The sequence below is a fragment of the Micropterus salmoides genome, unplaced genomic scaffold (assembly GCF_014851395.1).
Source record: "Micropterus salmoides isolate LMB-PRFRI ecotype aquatic unplaced genomic scaffold, ASM1485139v1 Ms_hic_scaffold_5, whole genome shotgun sequence".
Classification (NCBI taxonomy): domain Eukaryota; kingdom Metazoa; phylum Chordata; class Actinopteri; order Centrarchiformes; family Centrarchidae; genus Micropterus; species Micropterus salmoides.
The window spans coordinates 39,576,878-39,600,366 of NW_024044237.1; the positions used below are offsets into that span (position 1 = coordinate 39,576,878).

Here is a 23,489-nt window from a genome sequence, read left to right on the forward strand (position 1 = left end):
AAGTCTTAAGTAAAGACAGGAAGAGTCTAAGATAGGATTTTTCTCTAACTTTTTATTTTTTATTTTTAACTAACTTTAGGAATCCTGTCTTAGAGGTGTTTGTAACCTGCGTCGAGAAATCCAAATAACGCTTAACTCTGGAGATTAAAGAGAGAGAGTGGGCTAAAATAGCAGACGCACTCTCCGCCGCATATCTGGCGTCCAGCGGAGCGTTGATGCTGCCAAACACAAGTAGAAGAAGAAGAAGTCCATTGACAGTGATATGAAGACACGGGCCACTGTAGTGTCCACAGAGCAGATGAAACCGCTGGTGCTCATCAGTGACCCCGGCAGAAGACTACTTTTCTCGGGAAAGTTAATAATGACAGTAAAAAAAAAAAAAAGGCTAATAATAATAAAGGCTGCTGCTAACGTCATCGTGTTTTTCATGTATTTCTTGAATTTAACGATCTCCTCATATCAAAGCCTTGCATTAGGATCCTTTTGTTACATCTTTACATTATGTTTTATAATGAGACATTATCCAGCGTCACATCGCCTGCACATGTGTAGAATCAATTAAGTTCCAGCTGTTGACATTTTGTTGATTTTGTAAAAGAAATAAAAGAGCAGCCGTGTGGATTAAACGAGTTATTAAACTCTACCTGGTGGAAAAGTAAAGTTAGGACAGCTCAACAGTTCTCCTGAAGTTAGGAGAGTTTATTTAAGAAGTTAGGATGCTTCTGTAAAACACTTTTCTTATCTAGAGTTAGGAGAGGAACACTGACTAGGGAACTGTTAACCTTTTTCCTAAATCAGTTCCTAACCCCTATTACCACGGTTACCAAGCAGTAGGGCTGGACGATACGGCCAAAAGGTTTCATATCTTTCGATGTCGATAATTATCACGATAAGTATCAAATCGTTCTTTCTTTCGAGTTTAAAGGCTGATTTTTGCTCCTGAGTTAAAGTTGAAGAAACCCGATGGTTAACTGTCGTTTAAACTCTTCATTATATTCAACACTTGAAGCCAAACAGAGGATCACTTCAAAAATCTGAGGTAGAACATACAAAACATTTATGATAAAATCTTAAATATGCACGAGTAAAATTAAGTAAAAGCTTTTTTCAGTCATTTTTCCTCAACAAAATAAACATCTTATTAAAAATTAAGTCCTAATTCGTGTATTATTCAAGTGAATAAAATCAAACATTTATTGAATATTTATTGAACATTTATTATATTGTTATTGAAAAAAATGTTATTGTTTTATTGTTCAGGCCTACCAAGCAGTTAGGATAGGATCTGCCGGTTAGGAAGTTTCTGTAATACGGCCCAATAAATAGGCTAGACCTTTGAAGAACTTTGCACTCTTGGTAACAATTTTGTGCTCTAGTAAATAATCTGATCATAAACACATTGTACAGATATAAATGGTGATGACACAGAAAAAAAGTCATTTATTTAATGTTTTTACAACAACCCTACATTTCCTAACATTTTATTGCCTTTATACTGAACACATGTAACAATGTTTTATTACTTCCTGTTAACATAATCCAATTCATCTTATTTCCATACTGTATATACATTGTGTAAACACCTTATTTTTAAAACCGGATTCAGTTCATTTTGAACAAACTGGATGTTTTCAGGCCGCCATAGTCTTGTTAGGCTAATTAATGTGAAACACTGAAGCAGTTTTATAAATAATAAGCCAAATTTGACTATGCATAATTAACATTACAGGACGATACTGACTACCAGCTATATATAGCGTGCTAACCCAGCGTTGTGTCGGACAGATTTGTGCAGCGGTGTTCGTGAGGGAGAGCAAGAGAGAGACAGAGGGACGAGCGAGAGGATGTGCAGCACGAACACGCGCTGCCTGAAGCTCTGCAATCAAATTCAATTTTAAATAGGCCTAGTAAAAAAAACGAAAATCAATCTGTGGCGGTCAGCGCTGATACTGTGGCGGGTCGCCACAAATAAATGAACGTATGTGAAACACAGCAGGTACTTTTTAAGATATCGTATTGTCTGTACAGTCAAATATATCATGTCTTAAGATGTCTTATTGATTTTATTTAGATTTTTTGGTACATGTTTGTCATGAAGCAACAGATTGTAGCACTGTGCCCAAGACAAATTCCCCCTCAGGGACAATAAAGTGTATTCTATTCTGTTCTATTCTTGTCAGAAACTGTATTTAAAATATCTTTAACACAATTTCTACTGTCATATTAACAGAGATACAAGGTAGTTTATATTTCATTATACAACACAAGGCTGTTTAACGAAAAGAAAGTTTGTGGTCCATTCATTCTACACACACAAAACTTATCAGGTAATTAAATGTGATATCTGTAATTCAGTTTTGACTGGGCGGTCCCAAACTCTTATTTGTGCTCCAAGGAGTGAGGAGGGATCTCTGAGGGGCCATGAGAGAGAGCAGCCTTCACAGAGGTCTTTTACTGGCCCCTTATTGGATATCAGTTATTGATTGGACGCTGGAGTGAAGACCAGAGTAAAGGGCCTGAATCCCAAATTCAACCCTCCTTCTAGGGATAGTCTGTCCAATGACTTGATATCAGCCCGGTACAACATAGAAAAAGGATAGTAAAGAATTCATAAAAGACCTTCCTGTCACACAAAATTGAAATCGATAAAAAGAAACCCAAGCCTACTTTTGGTGGCTCTAAATGAAAAGTCAGTACGCACCCTCTGGTGTGTTTGACAGACTGACACTGTTACCCATAGAGACCTGCTGCAGCATACCTCATAAAGAAAGCAATGTTCACCAAAACATAGCTCCATAGTGCAACTAGTGGTCGAAACTTCCCAGGGTGCCTGAAAAGATAATGTTGGTATTGGCTTGACTAGTCGGTACCTGGTCAGAACGAGAAGTTTTGAATCTGTGCAGTAGATGCTTCAGCCGGCAGCTGAACTGGCAGCAGCGTCTGCAACGTATTCCTTCGGGGCGTTTGCGTCCGTCAAAATTAAGACCAAAAAAAAGTGCTTCTTTTTGCCAGCGACAGGCTCAGACTGTTACACCAGGTGTCTGACAACATGGAACGGGATCACTACGAGGAACTTCCATTGAACCCCTTTGTTTTTAACAGGAAACTGAAGTCTAGCTCAGGGACGGTTGTTGTTCTGAAATCATTTAGGCGGCAAGTTGTTGCTGGAAACTCCAGTGGAGTTGGTGCTGATTATCACTCACAAGTGTGTTACATCAGGGTTCCCGCGAGTCCTTAAAAGGTCTTAAAAGGTCCTAAGATAAAATCAGAGAAATTAAGGGCTTAAATTTGCTTAAGTTTACCGTAAATTTGCTGTAGGTATTAAATTTGCCGAATGGTGCATTTCAGGCTGGTGGGAAAATTGTCAAGCACAGTCGCCTAGAACTCCTAAAAAGTGTGTATTTGTATGAGGATTTTTGTAGTTGACAATGCAAGACCCTGCCGTTAATTAACTTTTATGTTACAACAACCTCCTTTCATTTGCGCAGGTCCAAAAAATGAAATATAACTACAGGTTAAAGTAGCTTTCTAAAGCATGTCTTTCTTTTCACAGCGATTAGTTTTCCTCCATGGATTATCCATGTTTACCTCTCTCTGTAGCGGTGCGCCTATGTATTAGCTCATCTGGAAAGTGAAACTTAAGTTCGGTCCAGCGTTACTTTTCTGTATAATATGTAGGCTACTCTTTTATTTTATTTTAGTAGTTTATATTGAGTTTTAACAGCAGAGCATGAGTTAAGGCTGGGCGATATGGCCAAAAATGTTAAAACGATAAAAACTTCACCATAAATGTCAAATTATTATTTAATCATTATTTTTGTTATAATTTTAAAGGCTTTTTTTTTTAATCTCCTGAGTGAAAGTTGAAGAAACCAGATGGTTAATTGTGATTTAAACTTTTGTTTATGGTCAGATCATGACAAACACTTGATGCCAAACAGCAGCCTGATATCAAACAGTGGATCACTTCACAAATCTGAGGTAGAACATTCAAAACAACAAAGAAAAATGATGTAAAATCTTTTTGCAGTCCTTTTCCTCAACAAAATAAATATCTTAATAGAAATTCAAGTGCTAATTTGTTTGTGATTCACCTGAATTAAATAAAATATTTATTGAACCTTTGTTATAGGCCTATTGTTTTATTGCCCAGCCCTAGTTCACGTTCATAAATGGACACAATCAGTTCACCAAAAACATGAGCATGATCAATAATCCGCACTGTTTGAGCACGACACTGAATAGACACACCGTCTAGTCGCACCGTCTGTGCTGTCACATTTGGATGTTATTTGCAGAAGACTGCGACCGGTACATATTTCTGCCCAAGTAGTTGTTGTATGTGGATAGACAACACATTTGCATCCTTGTGGTCATGGTGTCCCCGACCACCTCCACATGTCGTTTTGCTGATCGGATCGCAATCTGTCCTCAATGCGTCTCGGGTGCATAACATGTACTTTCTAATCAGGATAATTATATATAGATAATAATTAATAAATCATGTACAATGATTATTATTTTATTGCTTCCTCCACTTAATTTATTTGGTAGCTGTACTTAAGTTACTTTGCAGATTAAGATTTTACATTTAAAAAAAATCATGCATTAAAGATTAAAATGCTGAAATATATGCAATTTAATTTAAATGTCTCTCTCAGCCAGCTACAACATTCTGAAACACAAATTCTGCTTTTTTGTTAATTAATCCGCAATAATATTCACATATTTCTTAATATACTCTGACAGGGACCATTCTGCAGAGGAGTTCAGCCCTGGTCTCCTGCAAACAGAATATCACACGCTGACCTTCACAGCTGCAGCCTTCTCGCGAGGGCCCCTCATTCATAAATCTAGTCTTCTACACTTATCAGGCCCTCCTTACCAGGGCCTCCTATGTTCATAGCGATTTTTTGAACTTTAACTCATGGGTCTGTGGGTAGGTGTAACTTTAAAACGGCTCTCACAGGAAGTGATGTGGCAGGGGTGGGCTTATGTCTTTTTTTTTTTATGCTTCAACAATCACTCGAGTGAAGACAGCACGCAATGTAGTATTTTCACTCCGTAGCACAGTATTCATCTCAGCAAGAAAATAAAATCACACCTCTCTTCCAGGACAGATGGTCAGCAGCTGAAATGCAGTCTAGGAGGCGTCCAAGAACTTTAGTAGGTGAGAAATTTACTCATGCTTCACGAATTCTCATGCTTTGAAAGAGGCTTTTGTATGTAAAAGCTGAACAGAGATGTTCTCTACATCTTAAATTAAAACTAGGTGTGTTAGCTGTCTCAAGCGCTGTGTAAGTGTATAAAGTCTCAGCTCTGCTGTCTTGGTTTTTATTTCCCACCAAACAAAAGCTTTTGGCAGGAAACGACTCAGTGTACAAGCACAGGGAGAGATAGAGAAAAAAAAGTGTTGTAATGCTTTCCAGATGTAGACATGACTTTGTAGCACTCAAATCACATCCTGTTTATCAGCAAGGGTGGGGGAGTGAGTAACGCAGACTGCAGAAAGAAGATAGGCATGTAAGGGTCTGTTTCGTGAGGAGATTCTACACGGCTCACTATGAAAAGATGTGTTTAAGATTCAGTTCCATTTAAAAAAAAACATGTATTAAAGCCATGTTTGGACATGACAGTTGGTGCACAGTGTATTTGTGATCGTTTAGCAAAAAAAGAAAAGAAATACAAGTTGTGAAAAAGAGCTGTTGTGAAAAAATGGCAGAAAGGGGCATAGAAAACTAAAAATGATGAGCTTTCACTATAGTTATAAATAAATAACAACGTTATATGTAAACTATAATTTATTCTTGATATAGGATGATGTAAACAGATCACATAATCGAATGGTTTAGTTGAGAATCAGCAGAGCGAATACATTTTCATCACACCAGTTCAAGATGAGGTGCTGCCAGATGTGTGTTCTGGCTCCCAGGGTGCAAACTATAGGGGAACAAGGGGGAGCTTGGCTTAATAAGACATGAGCTCCCCTGAAAACATTATTGGTGAACTTTTTTGGGGGGGTGGAGGGGGGTGTCTCTAAAATACTGACAATATGCATTTCTATTTTGTGGTTTCTTTATGGATCACGTGTAAAATAAGGTTATTATTGATGTATGATTAGTACCTGACTCATTGCTAATTCACTTTGTGGGAGATAAAAACCCTCAGAGGGCCTAACGGGCTCTCAATCTCACACTTCATTCTCTTGGATGTAACTGTAACTTAGACTTAAATGAACTGTTGTCCTTTCAAAGTAATTGTTTTCAATGAGACACAGATTTCAGTAAAGTTCAAATTAACTCAAGTTCAGTGATCATTTCAAGCAAATTAACAAATACAACAAATACATGTGTATCCGAGCTGGTCCCAGGAGCCGACTCCCTAAACTCTGTATTCCATTGGTTAATATGTCCTGTCTCGCTCCTTCATCTATAATAAGACAGTGTATTCTACCCTGAAACACTTCTAAAGACATAAAACACCTATAAAGAAATAAGACTAAATAAGACCTCTTGATATTAGCAAAAAAATATATGTGCATGAAACAAAATTACACAAGTGGTCATGATTAAGACATGCACACAGGTTTGTGTGCTGTCTCACACGCTGACCTTCACAGCTGCAGCCTTCTCGCAAGGGCCCCTTATTCATAAATCTAGTCTTCTACACTTATCAGGCCCTCCTTACCAGGGCCTCCTATGTTCATAAATCTTGAGTTTACTCTTATCGAGCCTGGCTCCAGGTGCTATCAACTTTTTGTCAGAATCCAACAAGGCGTCTTTGTCTCTCGTTTGGATGTCTGGGCAGGACAAACAGCACTTGACCTATCCGTGTCTTATTTGTGCCAATAAACTGTAGAATATAGTACATCACTCTGCAGAGTATACTGTTCCCTGCTTTATTTGGACATATTGAATCATACTGTGGCGTTTGGGTTTATTACCCTTCAGGAGGTTTGATGTGGTCAAACTTGGCCGCTGGTGGTTCTAATGACCATTATGACTGTCGTTACAATAGCCAGGAGCACTAACGAACCAGCGGTATCGATGATCTTAGCAAAACGACACCACAAAGGTTAAATAGCTGAGTTTCCCTATTAGTCAGTTCAGAACTGAAGAACCCAAATTTTTGATCCGCCATAAATTTCTGTAAAAACTGCCAGTATTTAAAATCTACACAGTTCTTTTCTTGCCTCAAAACTTCTCATACGTAAGTGGATTTAGTGATGAAATAACATACAAAGAAATATAAAATATAAAACTTTCTGTTGCTGGCCTCTGTCTGGCACGGGCAATGACGATGCAGTGAATTGTAGGGCTGGGGTGATTGGTCGAGGTAATCGATTACATAAATACGTCGTCGCTGCATCCGGTGTGGGATTATCCCGGACAAGCTCCAGCTACAAGACCGCGGCTTCGACCGTCTAAAGTTTGGAGTATTTCAGACAGACACTCAACAACGTGCTGCTCCGTGAGCTCTGTGAACCGGAAACAGCTTCACTGCAGCACAACTGCTGTCCACGAATACCTGAAGCAGCACGAACACGTGAAACGAAAGTATCCCGCAGCACTTTGTCTAGACGGCAGCACCGCAAATCGTGTTTACTTTTTGTCGCCACACAAGCACGGCACGTTATCAGCACGAGGACACGTAGTGTATGGAGGACCGATCCTGACACAGGCAGAAATAAATACAGAAATAAATAAATGCTCAGTAAATAAATAAGCATCCAATTAAATACACAAAAATAAAGTAAATAAATAAATGTAGGTAGTAATTAAATTATACAAGGAGACATAAATGTATATATTTTAATTACTGCCTTTACTTATTCACCTTTGTTATAATTACCTTATTTATTTATTCTCCGTTATAATCTTCAAGTTTATTAATTACTAATTTTTTTAATGTATTTATTTATGTGTGTGTTTTAATATTTTTGTCTGTTTTATTCTTCCTTTGTATTTTTTTACCTTATTTATTTTCTTTCTCTTTTATTTCTTCCTGTCCTTTTTAAATTTCTGTATGCATTTCTTCCTCATTATGCAAATGAGGAGGGGCTGTGTCTCAAGGGGTCATCTTCTCTGCTATTGGTGGACCAGTCAGACAGGAGAGCTCCTACTCTGCCTGCAGACATCAACGATCTTGCCCCTCACACAGTCAGATGACTTCCTTCAGTGCGCTGAGGTGTTTAACAACTCTGAAGACAATACTACCAGCAATGTCTTCCTTCTCTTTTCACGTAGACGCTCCGACAGACAGTGCTTTCAGTTTGCTGCATGAACAGAACTGCGGTATAGGGAGAAGCACACGGTCAGCTGGCTGCAGCTAAATCTGGAGTGCACTCGTATTCAATTCTGTATGGTAAATTCAGTTTTAACGGAGCAGAGCGAGCTGACAGGCAGAGTTAGAGACTTTTTCTGTCCGTTTCTCTCTTTACAAAGACGCATGTTGCAGTCAGAGTCTTCTCTGAGATGCGAGCACGACATACAACACAATTTATCAAATTACACAACGGATATACAGTATGAAAATAAGATTGATTGGATTATACTCACAGGAAGTATAAAACCTGTTACATGCGTAACACAGTAATGTCAGGGAAATTACTTTACTTAGATTTAAGTACTGCAGTTGTACATTTGAAATACCTTCCTACCTTTCTGATAGGAAGCCTTCTTGAGGTGGTATAAAACATTTCTTCTTATATTCTGATTTGAGTTGTGGACAACTATGACCACATGAATTAAAAAAACATTTCACTGCCCAAGTCAGCTATAACACAAGTCTTGTTCATCAGACTACATGCTGTGGACAGATTTTGTCCCAGGATTTATTATGCATTTCTTCTTCTTCGTTGCATGATTTAGAATAATAAGGTGAGAAATGGGTCTATTCTGAGTTCATCCTGCACTGCAGCAGCTAATAAAGTCCATTTAATCCCAAAAACGCTTTTCTTTTAGGCAGGCTGGAGCAGAAAACAACTCACCTTTCTCAAGTTGTACAGTAATGTCACATGTGTATGAAGGTGGATCAAACAAGCTAATCTTAAATGTCAAAGTAGAGAGGAGCCTAGTAGGCCTATTTATTTTCATTCATTACACAATATGAATAAGCTATGCAGACAGTTGTAAAGAAAGAACATCTTTTTCTTCTGTTCTCTACTTGTTATAGTTACACAGTATTAGGGGTGTGGGCTGTATTAAAAGTATCCACTGTTCTCACATGCTCTAACACACAGTAACGATGAAATGTGTGCTGTTCTCACATTCTCCCTCTGTATGTACACATAAACAACAAGGCAGGGAAATATAAAAGGAATTTATTTTATTGTTTGGGTACATTATTGTTCAGTGTACATGCTCACATCTGAAGCAAACTTTACGTGCTTGATAACTCTCCCACCCCGCAGACATCTACACGCCAATACCGATTTATATTCATAGCGGCAAGTGCTATGTAGCTCCACATAGGGGACACAGGAAGTGACATATAGCACCTTCATGCGGCGTCGGAACCGCGTAGCAAATTCACAGCCGCACCGGCAGAGCTCCAGAATATGCAACTCGGCCGGCTCACGCGCGGACGCGCTACAAGTGCGAGGGCCCGCCCAACGCTGCTTGCAGCTTTAATTTACTTTATTTTTTTGTGTATTTAATTGGATACTTATTTATTTATTGAGCATTTATTTATTTCTGTATTTATTTCTGCCTGGGTCAGGATCGGTCCTCCATGGTAGTGTTTCTTCATTGCCTTCATGTTAAAAGTAATTTCTGCCCCGCTGCTGTCATGTAACAATCGGCTGTTTACATATTTTCTGTTCATTTAACAGCCACGCATGAGCAAGAAAACAGCTGAATCTAATTACAGACGAACTGCGACTGTCTGGACAGTCTGAGTCCTTTCAGGTGTTCACTGATGCAGAAATACATTTTATTATCATACTGCTTTACTTAATATTGAAATGAATCCATGTCAGAAACATTTAGTTTTAAGTAAAGTAGCCTAATTAATGTCTGTTATTGTTATTATCACAACACATTTTAAGATTTGCCGTTATTGTCAGTATTCTAATGTGATTCATCAGGATGATTGAATAAAATATAGATTTACTGATTAGAGATGTTTTTGATATTTATTTTGGATAAATTGGTATGTTAATCAAGTAATAGGCAACTTTTCTTTCTTTAGAATAAACGAAATCAATCGTTAGATTAATAGACTAATCGAAAAAATAATCGTTAGATTAATCAACTTGAAAAATAATCGATATGGAGAGCCCTAGTGAATTGAACGATTCTCACTGACCAATCATTAGTCGGCGGTGATCCATATATGGTCATTTGCTCCGCACAGCAACGGCACAGCAACACTCAGTCTGCCTGTTCCGCCCAGCAACAACAACAGCCTGGTAACATGCTTCAGGTCTTGGCCAATCAGAAGACATTGGGCTTTTGGGGGGGGGGGGGGGGGGGGGCTTAAAGAGACAGGAGCATCAACAGCTTGTTTCAGACAAACGCTGAAATGAAGTCCTACATGAAGAGCCAGGATAAGATAGAAATTTTTATTTTGAACGTCAAATTATGCAAAGCTGCCATACAGGCCTACAGAACTACAATATAGGAATGTACAAGCAGTATAATAGGTCTCTTTTAAAACATTTTGGTAACAGTTGATCATACAATGCAAAACCTTACCCGTCTCTACATCCTTACTTCAGCCTAAATCTGTTTCCTGACTTTGGATTGTTGCCTCTGTCACCAGTTTGTTCAGTGACTCAAATACCTCTGGTGATGTTCCCACTGAAGAAACAGTAAACCAGTCAGAGCTTGAAGGCTGGATTACAGGGGCCACTTCCTTTCCATTTAATGCTGCAGTAGGGAATTCTTTTAAAATGTACTTTGTCATATTTGCTGACTCTGTCTCTATATCCTGACAGCAGTACATTGGACAGAAAGATGGCTCCGAAGCCTGGGGTGCTCTGTATGGGGAAAATTGAGCGTGAGACTCACGCAAATGACACATTTTCACACGGACTCACACCATACATCAATTTTCTCACTAACTGGAAAAACTAATGTAGCCTATAACTGATAGCGTCGACTCGTGCGATTACACTTTAACCAGCTGATGCGACACCACTGGATGCTGTGACAGGATTCAAGCAAACCCAGTCTCGGGCAGTGAGTGGCAGTGACAGTTTTGCAATATAAAAATGTATAATCTGAAGCACAGCTCTGCTCTGCTCTTGCTCTGTTGGGAATCAGAGCTGCACAGAGCTGCTGAAGTTAACGTGAGGATTTGTGGTGAAGTGTTTTCAGTTAGTTTCGTTTAGGACAGGTTTCATCTATACAGTCCCAAACGGGTTCTGTGTCTGTCTGTCTTAATTTATCCTTGAGGTGAAAAGGTGCTGCGTTTAAAGAGGAACTTCCCCAAACAAAGACACAACAAAGAGGGAGGACTAAATCATGAAAGAAAAAGAAACACAGAATGCTTGAAAGCCATACACCTACTGAATTACAGTGGGTACGGAAAGTATTCAGACCCCTTTAAATTTTTCACTCTTTGTTTCATTGCAGCCATTTTCAAAAAATCAAAAAAGTTCATTTTATTTCTCAGTAATGTACACTCAGCACCCCATCTTGACAGAAAAAACAGAAATGTAGAAATTTTTGCAAATTTATTAAAAAAGAAAAACTGAAATATCACATGGTCATAAGTATTCAGACCCTTTGCCGTGACACTCATATTTAACTCAGGTGCTGTCTATTTCTTCTGATCATCCTTGAGATGGTTCTACACCTTCATTTGAGTCCAGCTGTGTTTGATTATACTGATTGGACTTGATTAGGAAAGCCACACACCTGTCTATATAAGACCTTACAGCTCACAGTGCATGTCAGAGCAAATGAGAATCATGAGGTCAAAGGAACTGCCTGAAGAGCTCAGAGACAGAATTGTGGCAATTTCTGCTGCACTTAAGGTTCAGAGCACAGTGGCCTCCATAATCCTCAAATGGAAGACGTTTGGGACGACCAGAACCCTTCCTAGAGCTGGCCGTCCGGCCAAACTGAGCTATCGGGGGAGAAGAGCCTTGGTGAGAGAGGTAAAGAAGAACCCAAAGGTCACTGTGGCTGAGCTCCAGAGATGCAGTCGGGAGATGGGAGAAAGTTGTAGTAAGTCAACCATCACTGCAGCAATCCACCAGTCGGGGCTTTATGGCAGAGTGGCCCGACGGAAGCCTCTCCTCAGTGCAAGACACATGAAAGCCCGCATGGAGTTTGCTAAAAAACACCTGAAGGACTCCAAGATGGTGATAAATAAGATCCTCTGGTCTGATGAGACCAAGATAGAACTTTTTGGCCTTAATTCTAAGCGGTATGTGTGGAGAAAACCAGGCACTGCTCATCACCTGTCCAATACAGTCTCAACAGTGAAGCATGGTGGTGGCAGCATCATGCTGTGGGGGTGTTTTTCAGCTGCAGGGACAGGACGACCCGTTGCAATCGAGGGAAAGATGAATGCGGCCAAGTACAGGGATATCCTGGACGAAAACCTTTTCCAGAGCGCTCTGGACCTCAGACTGGGCCGAAGGTTTACCTTCCAACAAGACAATGACCCTAAGCGCACCGCTAAAATAACGAAGGAGTGGCTTCACAACAACTCCGTGGCTGTTCTTGAATGGCCCAGCCAGAGCCCTGACTTAAACCCAATTGAGCATCTCTGGAGAGACCTGAAAATGGCTGTCCACCAACGTTTACCATCCAACCTGACAGAACTGGAGAGGATCTGCAAGGAGGAATGGCAGAGGATACCCAAATCCAGATGTGAAAAACTTGTTGCATCTTTCCCAAAACGACTCATGGCTGTATTAGATCAAAAGGGTGCTTCTACTAAATACTGAGCAAAGGGTCTGAATACTTATGACCATGTGATATTTCAGTTTTTCTTTTTTAATAAATTTGCAAAAATTTCTACATTTCTGTTTTTTTCTGTCAAGATGGGGTGCTGAGTGTACATTACTGAGAAATAAAATGAACTTTTTTGATTTTTGGAAAATGGCTGCAATGAAACAAAGTGAAAAATTTAAAGGCGTCTGAATACTTTCCGTACCCACTGTATATTCTGGTAAATTTTATATTTTAAATTGTCACCTGCTGCCTGAGTTTCCATTGACATAGCTTAGATAAAACATTTCCAGAATAAATTGATTCAGAAAAGGCTGGAATTGGTGCAGAAATTTCACCAGAAAAACATAGAAAGTGTTTAATGCTAAAAAATTGCTGGGGGAGGAACATCCAGACCCCCCCTCTGAATAATTGGCTCCTCCTTCTTAGAAAAGAACCGCTTGGAGTGTTTCTGTCACTCGTTTGTGAGAAGTGTGTGTGCACACGTATTCAAGCCTTTACGGTAAGTGAACTGGCCCAGAGCGAGCTGACAGGCAGGTTAGAGACTTTATCCTGTCAGTTTGTCTCTTTACAAAGACAAGTGTTGCAGTATGAGCGTCCTATCTGAAGAGAGGCTGTGAAGTCTTCATGTTACGCTGTACGAGAACCACATACAACATTATTTATCAAACCGGGTCGGACTGGATGAATTTAGTTCGAGGAGGAAGCACATGTGACAACGTCCGGTTTTCAAAATAAGATGTCTATACAGATCACTTACTATATATCAACATACCATTTAGACTCTGGTTTACCTCAGGGAGTGTAACAACAATCCGCAAATGTAATTATGCTTCTATGTGCCGTCACGTCCCCTCGATATGCCCTTCAAAATAAGAGCTCACATTTGTCACATCTACACTGCATTTAATCCTGTTTGGACTATATTTGTACCCTTGTGCAAAGTGCTGAATAATTATTCATAGTTTAATTGGTGAAGTGTGCCTTTATAATACAGTTTATTATCTACATACTATGTATGCTGCAATCCATTTATGCTGTTGCTAACCCACACAGTCTGAAAAAGACTGTACATTGTGGCATTTGCTGCCGCATATTCAACACACACACTGGCAGCTGATGGAGAGTTTGTTTGTGAATTTTTAATCATTTATAGATCATGTTTTACATTTGTGGATCATGGAGAGTTTGTGGATTTTGGATCATCTGTAGATCGTATTTTATATTTGTGGATCATGGAGAGTTTGTGGATTTTGGATCATTTGTAGATCGTATTTTATATTTGTGGATCATGGAGAGTTTGTGGATTTTGGATCATTTGTAGATCGTATTTTATATTTGTGGATCATGGAGCGTTTGTGGATTTTGAATCATTTGTAGATCGTATTTTATATTTGTGGATCATGGAGCGTTTGTGGATTTTGCATCATTTGTAGATCGTATTTTATATTTGTGGATCTTGAATCATTTGTAGATCTTATATTTGTGGATCATGCAGTTTGTGGATTTTGAATCATTTCGAGATTGTATTTTATATTTGTAGACTGTGCTTGATTTTTTATGCAATATATTTTCTTACTGTTCTTACCAGCATTTTAATCTTTTACTCAACTGTTTCATTTCTAGTTGATCCAAAATGAGTCATTCAACAACAAAGCCACCACCTCAGATTGAAAACTGGACCAAGGAAGACGTCCACCAGTGGCTGATGACAGAGGTCAAAGTTCATGAGACTTGTGCAGACAGATTCTGTGAAGAGGAAGTGTCGGGAGACATTTTAGTTGTTTTTGAAAAGACAGACATAGTGGACCTGGGAATAAAACACGGTCCTGCTGTCAAAATCACATCTTATCTACAACATCTGAAAGAACGATCACAACATGAATCACAGTTCCCAGCATATGTGGAAAACTGGACAAAGGAACAAGTGACCCAGTGGATACTGCAGCACGTGAAAGTATATAGCAAATATGCAGAACGGCTACAAGAGGAAGACGTATCTGGAGATTGCCTCGTTTGCTTCAAGAAGCAGGATTTTCTGGACCTGGAAGTGAAAAGCGGTCCTGCTGTAAAGATTCTGTCAGAACTCCGTCAGTTGAACAAGAAACCAGAGCCGACACTGCAACCCATCCTTCACACCAGCACAGACCAAAAAGAGACTCCAAAACCCGCTCAACCGGAAGCTAGTCTGGCTCAGGACATAGCAACCAAACAGGCTGAATCGTGTAACACGATTCAATCAAAACCAGACAAAAAGGTGGAAAATGAATCTGAAAAGGCTCTGCAGCTATTCAAGAAAGCTTCAGAGAAGCAGCCAAAGCCACAGAACATGGGGGCTAGGAGAAAAGAAACAGTTGTGGTAAAATTTCTCTGTTTTCTACATTATAGGCTAGTAATACAAAATATTATTGTATCCAGTCTGTTAATAGAGCCTTTTGATATACAAGAAAAATCTATTTTGTTAGTGCAGTTTTAGAACTTATACAACTTAAAAGATTTTTTATGAAATGTAGACATTGATTAAAGTGTTGTTTACTAAATATTTACTTCTGTTTCTTCCTGTAGAGCACAGTCACATCCAAGATCCCCATGGAGATCCATGAAACTCTCGAGAACCTTACAAAAGAAGACATAAAAAGGTTTAATTTCTGCTTAAAACTTACACAAAATCTAAGGTTAAACCTATTCCTTGGAGTAAACTGGAGGGCAAGGACACCATGGACACTGCAAAGTTGATGACTGAGCACTATAGAAGCAAGGAAGCTTTACAAGTCACAATTGACATCCTGAAAGAAATCAATCAACGTGAGCTTGCATGTCAGCTGGAAAAGAACATGGGTAAGACAACCTCTACCAACATGTATAATAACAAACATGTAAAATAGTCCCCAACAAACGCACTATTTCCTCCTGTTTGCTTGATGAAAACTACAGCGACCAGCTGTTTTAGGAAATTACTGAGACTTTTTAAACAGGAAACTTTGTGTTATTATATTTGTGAGATAGATTTACATCTTCATTAGGAGCCAATGAGCTTGGAGCTGAGAGCCATAGACAGGAAGTCAACAAGTCCTCTAACCTAAACGACAAAATGGTTGTTTATTTATGCCTCCCAAAACAACACATATGATCGTTTACCTACATTAAACACGTGGTTTACGTTGTGAAACTGTCGCAGTTTGGTTTAGGAAAGCGTTTGGGTTAAAGTCAGTTAATTACGTCATGTGACGGAAGTCACAGAAGTTACATTACGGATGTCAGTAAGGCTATTTAACTTAAAACTAAAAATAACTTATTTTAAATTAAAAAAAACATTTTGTTTTACAGTAAAAGTCTGGGATGTCACCCATCCAACCTCCTTACGCAGACTTTCTCACTATTTACCAGTATCACTAGAAATCGCAGTCACAACAAATGTTAATGTGGGTCATAAAAAAGTGCTGCACAAATAACCTATCTTGTCGCTTTTTTGGTGAGGACAGTCTTAAACATATTGAGAGACGGACAAACACATTGTTGTTTTTCTCCTTTGGATTTGCTGGCAGTAAGCATCACCAGTCTTAACCTTCAGTTCAATAGATAAGTGTTGTATTTTACTTATAATGCATTTATTTCACTGCTCATACAGGTCAACTGGAGCAGCTGTGTCTTCCAAAAGAAGTTTTGAAGAAAGAATCTAACCAGGGTGACAAACTAAAGGATTTATTAACGTGTGGTGGGAACCTGCTGGACACTTATAACAGATTTGTTGTTGTTGTGAACAAGAGCAGTCCAGGACAAGTGCAGTACCTGCAGTTTTTGAGTAAGCTGAAACTGTTCTGTGTGTTAGACTTTGACCCTAACTCCACCGCTCCAGGTGGAGTGTGTCATTCCTACAGAGAGTCAAGGATGGCCAATCTGCATAACCCATCACAATATCAAGGACAGACTGACTCCGTGATAAAGAACCTTAACCTCTGCAAACAGACCAGCTGGGTCTTCTGCAACGGCAGGCATGACCTTGACAACGACTCGAACAAGGAGCTGGACTATAAGAACTGGCTGAGGAAATCCTGCAGAGATGTAGAGCAGTTGGTTTCATTCATTTGCAACCCTGAAGTTCTTCTTCCTAGAAGAAGACTCATTATATTCCTCCTCCTTTCACCTGTGGACACTGAGAAAGACCCGGTTTTTGACACCTACAAGTCTTTCATAAAACACACTGAAGAGGAAAGCATCGTCACTCTCTGTGATTGTCAGAGCACGTATGAGAAATGGAGGGAGCTGGTTCAAGGAAAGTGTGATTTTGACATTGACCGTCTATCCATAAATGAACTAACCCTAAGTGAGATCAATGGCACTATTATGGCTCTGGGACCATTCAATCAGTCATCTGGAAGGCTGCTTCCCTCTTCCGGTTCCAGCGCTGTTGTCCTGAAACAGAAGGATGAAGATTTCATGACCGCTCTGGATATTTTGTGTCTGAATCAGTGTGAAAACGTTTATGATGAGAACAGCCCGGAGTTTGAAGCCTTGAGAATCAAAGTTGAGGAGGAATTCTACAGAGGAGGAAAAGTCAAATGGTGGAACTTCTACTTCTGTGACAAAGACAAAGAGAAGCCATTTGTCAAGCGGGACAAGTATGAAAATGTGAAGAAGATGATCAGACTTCAGTTGAAAGATTCCCAAGACATATGCGCTCTGCTGAATCTGTTTCACGATCCAGGCTGTGGTGGAACAACCTTAGCAATGCATGTGATGTGGGATCTCCGTCAAGAGTTAAGATGTGCTGTGCTGAAAGACAACACGCTGCCGAAGACAGAAGTGGCCGTCCAAGTCAGAAGGCTCATGAAACTTGAAAGTGAGAAACCATCTCCAGTTTTACTGTTAGTTGATGACTCAAAGGAAACCGAGAATCCTTACGATCTTGTAAACTGTATCGGTCAAGCTGTAGAGAATTTCTCTAACATAAATGTGGACGACTCACAAAACTGCAAAGTCATCATCCTTAACTGTGTTCGATCCCATAGCCCAAATGTACAATACAGACAGCACGGTCCAACACAAAGTCAATACATAACTGCTTCACTAACAACAGATGAACAGAAGGAGTTTGAAAAGAAACTCATAGAGCTCAAAGAAACTCATGAAAAACCTGAAAACTTTTACAGCTTCATGATCATGAAGCACAACTTTGACGAAAAATACATTGAGGACATTGCTCATAACACACTGGAGAACTTTGATATCAGCTCAAAGGAGGCCAAACTCTTTTCCTTTCTAGCCTTACTTAACACCTATGTGGCAGAATCTGAAATCTCTCTCTCTCTCTGTGAGGATTTCCTGGGAATGAAAAGTATACATTGGAGGGAGGACAGTGTAATGGACAGAATGAAGCCATATTCAAACTTTCTCATCATAGAGACAGTTGAAGACTGGGAATACAAAGGAATTCGAATCCTTCATCATTCCATCGCATCTGCATGTCTGGAAGAGTTGGAGAGAAGCTGCTATTTAAAAGTGAGTGATATCTCTATGGAGATTCTTCACTGTGATTTGTTCTTCAGTAACGGAGTTGTCAAACACAGATTCATGCTCTCAATTCAACGGATGTTGATTGAAAGGCAGCGCAAGAAAGACGGAGATGAGAGAGAACTATTTTCTCCACTCATAGACAACGTCAACAGCAAGCAAGGGAGACAGACTGTCCAAGAAATCTTTGTGAAAGCATCAACCAGGTTTGAAAAAAGTGCATCTATTCCTCAGGCACTGGCAAGATATTTGTACATCAACGAGCGTGACTTCCCAGAGGCTCTGAAATGGGCTGAGAAGGCCAAGAAAATTAAAGAAAACCCATACACATTTGACACAATTGGGCAGATTCACAAAAGCAATTTAAAATCAAACAACCACAGAGAAAAGCAGGAGACATCACACAATCCAGAAGACTTAACACAAACATTAAAATAGCCGATAATGCTATCAAAGCTTTTAAAAGGGCTCAAGAGCTGGCAAATACAGAGGATGAACCTGAGATGGACGCTGCTGATGATGAATCAGATGACTATCCCAGAAAGTCATACAATGTTTATGGCTACGTGGGTGTGCTGGAAATTGCTTTCCTGGTCTTTGAGATATTGAGCCGATTGTCGTTCTTTGATGAAAGTGACCCAATGAAGAAGAGGTACTTGCGGAGTTTTCTGCAAAAAGCAATCCCAATCACCAGCGTGTATAAGGAGGACAACGAGATCAACAACAGATACGTGGAGATCATCAAAGAACACACGCAGTTTCTCCAAAATCTGAAAACTGAAGTAAAAGAAACGTTTGAAATCCTCGACTGTTACTTCACGTATATAAAAGCAAACAGTTCAGAATTCGATTCAAAGAATCGTTGGACTGTCTGTGGTCTTTTTAAAAGGTATGTAAATCTTTTTTGCACTGGACCAGATGAAATGAAAAAAGAACAACAAAACAATCCTAATCTCAATTTGAAAATGGATATTGAAGAACAAAGATCGTTTCTTGAAGAGAAACATGCAGATACATTTGTAGGGATTCTTCAGCATTTGGACAGACCTGCTGAAGAGATTGAGAAGATCACAGAGTGCTATGCATTCTTACAACAACAACAACTCCTCAACAAAAAACAAAAGACAAAGGAAAAAATCAATTACATTTTGTCAAACATAGTTCTTTTCATTTTGAAACCAAAATCTAAACATGTGAAGAGTTACAGCAAACTCTCTGCTCTCCTGCTGGAAACACTGCAAGATGTAGGACTTCGGTATCCCTTCCCAGACCCGTACTACCTGGCTCTGCTGTTACTGTGGCCAAGTCCTACTGAGGAAAACACAGAAATTGGGACCTACGTGAGAGCAATAAGAAACTCATCTCGCAAGCACCTGGCTCTGTTTCCGAAAAGGAGCACCGTTGCCCACCTCTACTTGGGGAAAGAAGAGGGACTCAAGAGGCTTGTTTCTAAACCCCAACTAGATGAGAATTTTAAAGAGATGCGCCGTGATACTTTGGCACAACTCTGGCGGAATGGAGATATATTTAAGGACAAAGCGATTATCAGCCGCCTTCATCGAGTCAGTGGAGCCATTGAGCAAGGAGAGGTGTTTGCAAATTATGGAAAACTAAAATTCCCCGTGCGTCCAGCTCTCATTGCTGGTATAACAAGTGGTTTCAGCACAGAAAAGGTTTCTTTCTATCTCGGTTTTGCTATTAACGGACCCCTTGCTTATGATATCCAGTATGAAAACTAGGGTGGGTGAAACAAGTGCAACACAACACGTACAGTGAAAATTAGGTGAAGCAGCCCGTGACTTACTTCCGTGCTGTAAGACAGATTCCAGGGTTAAATGCCAATCCTGTAGCTCTAGCTGTATATGTACAAATGTTTTTATAAACTTTTATAAACCTCTCTTATCCCTTTTCCATTTGTTGACTGTCACAGATGTGGCACATTCACAACTTATGAGTCCAGTATGAAAACTAGGGCAGTTGATCGTACAAACAAGCTCAACACAAGCGCTGAGACACGAACTGTACAGCAAGAAAAAAATAGGTGCAGCAGCAAACGACTCACTGTGATGGAATTTCAAACACAAAAACATGAGCAAATGATACGCAAGACAGAATCAGGGTTATATGCAAATCCTGTAGCGCTAGCTGTATATGTACAAATGTTTTTATAACCTTTTTATGATATTTCATCTTTTACATTTACTCATTTAGCTGATGCTTTTATCCAAAGCGACTTACACTTGCTATACATGTCAGAGGTCGCACGCCTCTGGAGTAACGAGGGGTTAAGTGTCTCGCTCAGGGACACAATTGTGGATGGGTAACAGTGGGGGATTGAACCCGGGTCTCTCACACCAAAGGCAGGCGTCTTATCCATTGCGTTGTTTCTTTATTATCTGCCCTAAACATTTCAAGTATTTGTCTAGAGATATGGTAAAAATAATGTCTCAATGTGATGTGAAATTACATATTTCATTGGAAAATGTTACATTTTCTTGGCGGAGGAGCCCAAACCCCCCACCCATCTGACCATGACCACCACCACCAAAACATTCATCTGAAGCTCACATAAAATTGGGAAAGTGACATTTGAAGCTATTCTAATGTTCATCGCATGCTCATGGACACAAGAGCACTGCTGCTGAGACATGTTGTGTTGGGGTTTTATCTTCAGACATACTGCGCACTACGCGCACAAAAACAAATAGCTTCACCTCCGCTGCTACAACTCCATCCTAGGGGAAACACTGGCACGTCTAAACATCATACATCCAGCAAAGAGATCAAGAAGCTCTGAAGCTCCCACATCCCAGCTGAGAACGATAAAGCACTCAATTTATTTTATTTTATGTTTGGCTTAACATTAACATTATTGGAGAAAGATGAGTGAAGGTAACCAAATGGGATCAATATCTTCTGATCTTGTGTGAGAAATGTGCCTGATTGTTGTGGACATCATTTTCTATAGAAAAAGATTTTACTATCGTTTGTCAGTTTTACATGTTTTTATAATCATAAACTATGCAATATAAAAATCCTATCTTGTGTACTGTCTTAATTGTTGTTAGTAGTATTTAATTATTGTAACCTTAAATTGGTAAACATCTGTAGTATGAGGCTCTGTGACACAGCGGCGTGGTGGTGTGTCAACCTGTGTATTTCTGTGGGCTGTCAACAGCTCTTTAACAAGGTCTAAATCTATTTTTCAATTCAAGCCTTGAAAAATCTATAAATTGTCTCAATTGTCTAGTTTTATTTGTGAGATCTTCTAACAAACATTTGATCTATTTATACATTCTTGTAATTTTCAGTAGCGGTATAAATCTAAGATTAGTAGTGACATGGAGTGATTAAAACATCAAAATATTGTGTATACAAAATGTAGGCTCTGCATAATGTATGATATTATTAGTAGTATAATATTAATTATTATTTTAATTAATTGTATTTGTCATGTGCTTGTGGTTCCTTCTTTTTTGTTTCTCCTATATGCATGAATTATGACAGCCGCTACTGCAATTTCACACAATCACTATATCAATGCACTACTAATTTTCACTCACACACTATACGAGCACGGTAACAACAAAGTAAAACTGATTATTTGAAATGCACCTGTCCACAGCTAATTTTCAATTAATAAGTTTACTCTGCAGGAGCCTGTAATACATTCCAATCAGACAGTCAGCCCCTTCAGTGCCTCGGTCGTGAAGAAAGTAAGACCCAAGCATACAACACATAATAGAGATAAAATAATTTATTCATAAGGCTCTTCTAGACTTCCCAAATGTTCCTGGATTGAATGCATCAAAGTCTTATAGTAAAGAGAGTCATTCCAGGGCTTTTTGTGACGCTCATGTACATGTACAGTTTTACTATTGCTGCTTTTGCAATGATTGTGTATAGGGAAACGCCTTTTGGGTCTGTGTGCATGGCATTTATTGACAATGTAATTAGATATAATCATTAATAGGATCGAATCATCTATGTTAAGTCCTAATTTACACAGTACAGTACTGACCTTTGACCTCCTTACCGTTGGCTTTAGGAATCTTTGTGCTGTCTTCACTGAGTAGTGGATAAAAGCATCAGCTATAACCTGCATTTAAAACAAATTTACACATTCTCCAATCAGACATAACAAAGACCTTCAAATTCAAATCTTTGTTTTAAGAATCATCCCTCAACAATAATGACTTGATAACTAACAACCTAGCTTATGCACATATTAATATTAACTTGACCAAGTATAGACAAAGGGCTGAGGTAACTATGGCTGGCTTTAGATTAAAACTAGAGACTGTATGTGTATATATATATATATATATATATGTGTTTTCATGGTAAGCATAGCACATTTCCTATATTAGTATTGTATAATATACCTAATGTTGAAAATAAATGTTAACTAGAAACTGCTCAAAAGTAGCTTATCAACTGCCTACTGTACAGTGAGGAAAATAAGTATTTGAACACCCTGCTATTTTGCAAGTTCTCCCACAGGGGTCTGAAATTGTCATCGTAGGTGCATGTCCACTGTGAGAGACATAATCTAAAAAAATATATCTAGAAATCACAATGTATGATTTTTTGCTCCAACAGTGGACCTTTTTTCACCAAGCTGCTTGGCAATTTCCCCGTAGCCCTTTCCAGCCTTGTGGAGGTGTACAATTTTGTCTCTAGTGTCTTTGGACAGCTCTTTGGTCTTGGCCATGTTAGTAGTTGGATTCTTACTGATTGTATGGGGTGGACAGGTGTCTTTATGCAGCTAACGACCTCAAACAGGTGCATCTAATTTAGGATAATAAATGGAGTGGAGGTGGACATTTTGAAGGCAGACTAACAGGTCTTTGAGTCAGAATTCTAGCTGATAGACACGTGTTCAAATACTTATTTGCAGCTGTATCATACAAATAAATAGTTAAAAAATCATACATTGTGATTTCTGGATTTATTTTTTTAGATTATGTCTCTCACAGTGGACATGCACCTACGATGACAATTTCAGACCCCTCCATGATTTCTAAGTGGGAGAACTTGCAAAATAGCAGGGTGTTCAAATACTTATTT

At 39.2% G+C, this 23,489-nt stretch overlaps 1 protein-coding gene and 1 long non-coding RNA gene across 11 annotated transcripts in view; one reads left to right on the forward strand and one right to left on the reverse strand.

Moving 5' to 3' along the window:
• Positions 1-23,489, reverse strand: part of LOC119888730 — a 51,562-nt gene that overhangs the window by 25,172 nt on the left and 2,901 nt on the right. Inside the window, exons 3-4 of one of the 10 annotated variants that reach the window (XR_005441935.1) lie at positions 22,456-22,518; positions 15,456-15,524 (exon numbers count right to left, since the gene is read on the reverse strand). The exons of 5 other annotated variants lie outside the window; for them this stretch is intronic. This is a non-coding gene — a long non-coding RNA (uncharacterized LOC119888730). Of the gene's footprint in view, positions 1-15,455; positions 15,525-22,440; positions 22,519-23,489 lie in introns of all 10 variants that reach the window. 4 more of the 10 variants (XR_005441936.1, XR_005441937.1, XR_005441932.1 and 1 more) reach the window with 4 other exon arrangements.
• On the forward strand, positions 4,938-20,367 carry LOC119888727 (sterile alpha motif domain-containing protein 9-like). The gene is given in 6 exon segments (XM_038699427.1): positions 4,938-5,170; positions 14,535-15,280; positions 15,481-15,555; positions 15,558-15,746; positions 16,537-18,837; positions 18,840-20,367. Coding segments are annotated over 5 exon segments (4,620 nt in total). The 5' UTR covers positions 4,938-5,170; positions 14,535-14,544; the 3' UTR covers positions 20,159-20,367.